Source organism: Glandiceps talaboti, chromosome 14 (assembly GCF_964340395.1).
Source record: "Glandiceps talaboti chromosome 14, keGlaTala1.1, whole genome shotgun sequence".
NCBI lineage: Eukaryota > Metazoa > Hemichordata > Enteropneusta > Spengelidae > Glandiceps > Glandiceps talaboti.
Genome location: NC_135562.1, coordinates 5586476 through 5592911, shown reverse-complemented (window position 1 = coordinate 5592911; position 6436 = coordinate 5586476). Strand labels below are relative to the sequence as shown.

Sequence of the window (6436 nt, the reverse complement as noted above, 5' to 3'; positions counted from 1 at the left end):
ACGGATAAATGGTTTGATGGATAGATAGATAGATAGACAGATAGATAGACAGACAGACAGACAGACAGACAGATAGATAGATAGATAGATAGACTGACAGACAGACAGACAGACAGACAGATCGATGGATGGATGGATAGTTAGATAGATAGGTAGATAGATAAGAATATTTATGATTGCACGTTAACGATGCGCATAATGCCCATATAGATATGTATACCCCTTATCTACGTCCTACCGTATATAAACCTTTCTACTTTATGTTAACATCGCGTGACTCATCCTTTTTTTCAAATAAATAAATAAATAAATAAACAAACAAACAAACAAACAAACAAACAAACAAACTTATTTACTTAGTAATTTACTTTTAATTGACCAAAAGTTTGTTCCAGTTACATGCATATACAAATTCATGATTGCAGTCCACTCTTTATCTACAACCATGGTACAAGTAATAACATACTTTTTCCTCTTCAGTACATCCGGACATCCGATATCAACTCTATCGCCGTCATTGGATCGTTCGATACTATCCGTCGATTAAAAACTAAAAGTGACATTTCAGTGAAGATTTACAAGAAAGGTGATTAATGTAAGCTGATAATAAATCCTTGTTTCTGAATCATTATACAGCACTGTATTTGACCCACTAAGGCCGCAGGCCCCATCGCTAAGTCAATATTGTATCCATCCAGGTCTTTCACAGTTTTCTGAGCATCAGTCAACTTCCGGGGTTCTTTCCGGCCCTATTGTGATAGCCTTCAACAGAAGAGATAGCGTCCGCAAGGGATACTACGGATTATAAAGCTAATATTTCTCTCAATGAAGAATCGGTCATGCGATAAAAGCCACCCATAAATTTAAAATGCCGGTCGCTCACATGATCACTCTACAAATGTTGCAATATGACTAGTGTCAGAAGCTGATGTATATTCGTTTTGTTTATTTGTATTTTTGTGGTTCTTTTTGAAATTTCATTTTTATATATTAAAAAAAAGAAGAAATAAATAACGTTACAATGTTACATACATTTGTACATATACCGTCGCCCTTAGGCCAAATCTTTTAGGTTTACAGTGCAGTGATCAGACAAATAGATGCAAAGTTTTATCGCGAGGATAAGCGTGGAATGTCTACCGTTGCTGGCGCTAGATGGTCCCTGACTCGAACTCATTTGTCGTTCAGATCATATTTTTGCTATTCACAGTCGCTCAGGATCGGTTCTGTAGTACGAATGATATTACCCAAATGTTGTGTTATTAAAGGCTTTATGTATCTCTATGATAAAAGTGAAATATTACAGCTATGATAGGTTTTCCCATATCATACCCGGTAAGTCTTACCTCAGCTACACACATGATCATTCAACTATAGTTGATTCGTAGACGTTGGAAAGCAACGTCTACGCCTACGGTTCATTGTCCAGGAACTCGACACCCACACTAAATTTTCATTCATTTATATTTTAGTAAATTGCCAATCTCGTGATAATTGATGCTTAGAGGTAAGTGATAATTGAAAGTATGATCTGGATCGTCATGTGCTTTTGAAATTTCTTTAATATGTTTGTAATTGTAAGTAAATATCCGTAGATGTCTGGCTGCACTAGTTATCAATCACGGTATATTCGTCATCAAGATCAAAAATATAACTTGCTGAAAGTTGTGGAAACATTTCCATAGACAATTTCACTTATCGTTTTTGCTTAATATCATAATTATAACATGCATAAGCCAATAATATGGAATTTATCCCCTGGTTCTGCGATGTTCGAAATACCAGTCAAAATTGCCATTACTTTCCCCGATTTTTCTGATATTCCTGGCAGTGGTATAATTGTTATTTTCTAATATTTTCCTCATGCAATAGGTAAATACTCTTGACTAGATTCATAGTGATACAGACCCCTTAGGTCACTCATATTTTCCTTGGCTGAACAAAGAAAAAATACTGGGGAATCACATATACTTATCAATACAATCCTATTTAAGTATTTCTTTCGTAAGAGTTCATTCTGAACTATTCACTAATCACTTGACTTCTGTACAGCCGACAACCAACATCAAGCCTTCTCATGCTAATCTCAGTGGTCTGCTGTACAACACCTGAGGGCAGTATTCAACTCCACTCTGCTCTCATCTGTAATTTTTTGTATCACTTGTATTCACTCTCGAACATTTTATCCATACCTCCTACTGCCATTTGTCTTGTTAGAATGTTTTATTCCCTCCCCCTCCCCCTCTGAAGCACAGCATTTTTTTTATACATGTAATTTCATTCTTCATGGCGGAGGCCACAACCCTTTAAAAGGCATGATATAACCAATGTGTGCACATTTCTTCAGTTTTGTTGAAACAACATACTAGTAAACTTAGATGGCAGATTTCTTGACTTTTGTTTGAGTAAAACTAATGGTATACACATATACACATAGCTAGATAGAGAAGTTACATATACACAAATAAAAATACACAATGCCATAAAACAATTCTATGTGAAAGTCACACTCGGTTTATTTTTCCAAATGCATGAATTACACGTCATTTTAAATAAAACACAAGATGTTCACTGTGTAATATCTCTTTTTCTTCTTTTAGGTTGAGAAGTTCCTAAAATGAAAGCAGAATAGAACAATATTGATAGAAATATCATAGTGAGCTGTAGTGTTGCAGAAGGATGCTTCACCAAATGTTTGACCACCAAGAAAAGTAACAATATTCATTTGAACACACAGTAGTTTTGGTCACATACATTTAGATTTTCAGTTTCTCACCACGAATCACTTAGTTGGCAGATTATTTTGGAGCACATGTCAAAATTAAACTGCCACTTAAACGGAAACACCACTCCAGGAAATACAGACATTTTTTTTTAAACTTTGGGTTCTGGAGAGCACGAGTACTAATTTCATAATTTTACATCACCTACATTCCCCAAATGACGTTAAAAGTCAACTTGATATTTCTAAGAAATCACAAGTAATTTTAGGTGATATAAAATCATACAATGACTCTTCAGAACCCCCAGTTTATGAAAATGCCTTTATTTCCAGTCCCTCAAATGGTGTTCCCCTTAAATGTCAATATCACACCATGAAGTTTATTAACAGGCTATGGAAATTTTCCACATTTGTGGTTAACTATATACACATATATATATCTTATTCCCTGGGTATTTGATTTCCCCCCCAGGATTTTCCAGATGTGGCTGGCAATTTCTGGACTTCCTAATTACCACAAACAGCACAAATCAAAGGTTTGTTACATAAATATGAGTAGAGAAACTTACTTGGAAATTACGCCATCTCTCAGTGCAAGGCGGTTTATTGAATCATCTGATTCTCCCTGGTGTTTGAAAGAAAATAATAAACTGGTTATTATGATTGAAAATCATGAAGAACTAAGTTCACAATTGTTGCATAAAAATTCAAAACATAAACACTGTATAAGTTTTGTCAAAGGACTGTTTTTACTATTTTGGAATTGCATAGTTGAATGATTAGAGTGGGTTACTCAGACTCCAGAAGACGATGGTTTGAATTTGAACATTCTCGTTTGTTTCTGACTGGCTGAAGACCTTTGGCAAGATTTCAATCACAACTGTGCTGCAGTCAACGTAGCTGTATAACTGGGAACCTAGTAGGACAAGGACTGTTTTATGAAGGGCTTAACCTAATGTGCTTACAGTGACTGCAATGGATTGTATGCTTCCAGAATGCTGTACAGGGCCATTGTGACATTATAGGTCTGTGCCAGGGGTAAGTAGTTAGATGTAGCCATGTAAATCTAAGATCTAGTAGCACTTTTGACCAAGATTAACTGTGGCGATATAAGATATAAGCTTTTGGAGGCATTCAGCCTCCTTCCTCAAATGTCTTATGTAATACACTACACTGTACAACCATACACCCTAGAGACACACACTGGGTCTATGGTACAACGTATGTGAAGATGCCATTCACTGTACAAGACACTTTATAAATGTTTACTATATATACATGTACTATCTTCACTATCATATCACTCTATCAACATTCAAACCAAGAGTTTAAGACAGTGTGCACATGACTCAATTGACTACAATACTTACCATTCTCCTAATGGTGCCACACAGAGCATATGTCTTGTATGTGCCATTGTATCGGCCAGTGGTCTCATCAACCTACAGATAGGTAATACGCAAAACCAAAAATTAATTGCAATTTGTTATTGTTTTATTTAAAATATCTCTGTTGTACAAGTCAAGTGTCTATGTTCATACTGCAAACACATACCTAGCAGTAAACCTATCAACACAATACAGACATAATTGTTCACAGACGTAATCATTGAGTATGTAGAAGATTAAAGGCCCACGATTCATTCCCAGGTGCTCACATTACTGCTATGTTATCAGTGGAGCCATAAGGTTAACTTTTTCTACAGCTTTGTGAGACAACTGTTTCTCTCAGCCAAATTGTAATCCCATTTGAACCAGGCTTGTTACTGGACAAGTCAGACTTGCCTAGAGGGCATACTAGAACTCACAAACAATTACATATATGCAAGACTGTCATCACAAGCTTTAAGTTATAGCAAGGGGGATACATTTAAATCCACATGTCTGCCATTAGTGCTGACAAGTCCTACTATAGTTGCTACTACGTGAAACAGCAAATTAACAAAATTGAAGAATATGGTTGAGGTGTGACAGCATTTCCATTATCCGATCGGTAGCATAGTTCTAGCAGGAAGGTAAAATCTCTACAGAGTTTTACAGAGGTTCCACAAAACATAGTAAAATGTGTGAAAATATATACCAGTTTTGACAGATTTCCCACTTCTGTTACCAGGCATCCAAAATTTTAGCAAAAACTGCGAGATAAATGCATTCATGCAGTTCTATCTGTACATAACTGGTGCATTAGGAGGGAATTCAATAATTTGATCCAACATTCAAACTTTCAGTATGTGTGTATCAACAATAATTTTACTAGTCTAGTTACTATATGTGTCATCTTTCTCTATGATCTCTTTCTAACGTATAGTCAAATGGACAAATTCTATCAAAAATCTACATAAATCTCCTACTGGGGAAGGGATGAACAATACATGTCAGTAGTAATCCATCACACACTGACAGACAGTAGTAGTAATTGGTTACGTCATCCAGACAGTCACTATGCAAAATGCTTACTATGAGCTCCACCATCCAGTCTTAATCATGTGGCAATGCAATAACATCACCATGTTTATATCAACACTCCAATAGCATAAACTATTGCTGTTGGTGGTAAGAACGGAATGCTGTGCTGTAGAAATTCATCTGACTATATGGTGGAGATGATTCAGATGATTGTAGCACATATAGGAACTAGATCATAATTTAACATTTATCTTACCTCTGCAACATTTATCTGAATAGATGCATGATCCTTAGCTGCTATTATTCTGTTGCTTGCACAGCTAAGAAAGAAAGGACAGAAAAATAAGGGTCAATGAAAATCACCTTTTGTCTATAAACACTTCAAAATCTAGACTGTAAGGTATGTCATGTCGCTCTGCCCTCACCTGCTCTGAAAGAGCTTGACTATTAATCTTATAATATTATTAATCTTGCTGCTACTAGACGATTAGGCTTTCTTCTGATCCGATAAGCGAACAAAGTTCGCAGTGAGGGCTTTGCCCGAACCTCAGGTGTTCCACCCTCGATACTAACTGTTACCCTACGTGTAACTCCCTAGTTTGTACACAAATAATACAGTTGGACCACTGTTCTTCAATCATTCTGGACATTCTTTCAGTCTGTCATTAATGAGATTGGAAATGAAATGTAATTTCTATGATTATTCATTCAATTATATATTTATGATCCCCAATCTTGATTTCCCAAAGACATGGGGCAAACATTGTCAAACCACAAATTACTAAAACGTACTCTCATCTGAATTGGATTCATAGGAAAAACATAGATATGAAATATAGCCATATGTATATATTACATGTACCAACAGTTGTGTCTATGGCTTCACATCTACTCTCATGTGGTACCTTCCTGCCTGTACGACTTACCATTTACGTGGGATGTACATATCAACGCATTCTCCGGCTTCGTTCTGCATCTTGGCTATTTATTTCCTAAGAATGATAAAGATTGGATATTAGAGAGTTGTCGTGACTAATTATCAAGACCGATTGGGCCGCAGTTAATGCAGAATTCATCAAAACTGTTGGAGTACTTACTGTGTCGGTTCACAAGTGACGAGAATGGGTTCAAGAGAACGAGCATGGCGCTTCAATTCACGTACATTATCTCGTACAACATTTTTGTTCGTGACTTGAACTACTAGGGGTGAGACTGAATTCCAGGTGAGTATAATATAAAATCTTTTTATGTAAACGAACACATTTCGATTGCTTTTCATTGAAATTACTTAGCAATGCATTGTAAACTT

At 36.1% G+C, this 6436-nt stretch overlaps 1 protein-coding gene across 2 annotated transcripts in view; it reads right to left on the bottom strand.

Moving 5' to 3' along the window:
• Nucleotides 1-2491: 2491 nt before the first annotated feature.
• LOC144445556 (small ribosomal subunit protein eS21-like) overlaps nucleotides 2492-6436 on the bottom strand; it is a 372415-nt gene continuing 368470 nt past the window's right edge. The window contains exons 1-6 of one of the 2 annotated variants that reach the window (XM_078135155.1): nucleotides 6225-6296; nucleotides 6054-6119; nucleotides 5384-5447; nucleotides 4093-4164; nucleotides 3292-3347; nucleotides 2492-2612 (exon numbers count right to left, since the gene is read on the bottom strand). In XM_078135155.1, the coding sequence (XP_077991281.1) occupies nucleotides 2597-2612; nucleotides 3292-3347; nucleotides 4093-4164; nucleotides 5384-5447; nucleotides 6054-6103 (258 nt within the window). In that variant the 5' untranslated portion in view covers nucleotides 6104-6119; nucleotides 6225-6296 and the 3' untranslated portion in view covers nucleotides 2492-2596. Of the gene's footprint in view, nucleotides 2613-3291; nucleotides 3348-4092; nucleotides 4165-5383; nucleotides 5448-6053; nucleotides 6120-6224; nucleotides 6297-6436 lie in introns of those variants that run through there. The other variant, XM_078135156.1, reaches the window with a different exon arrangement.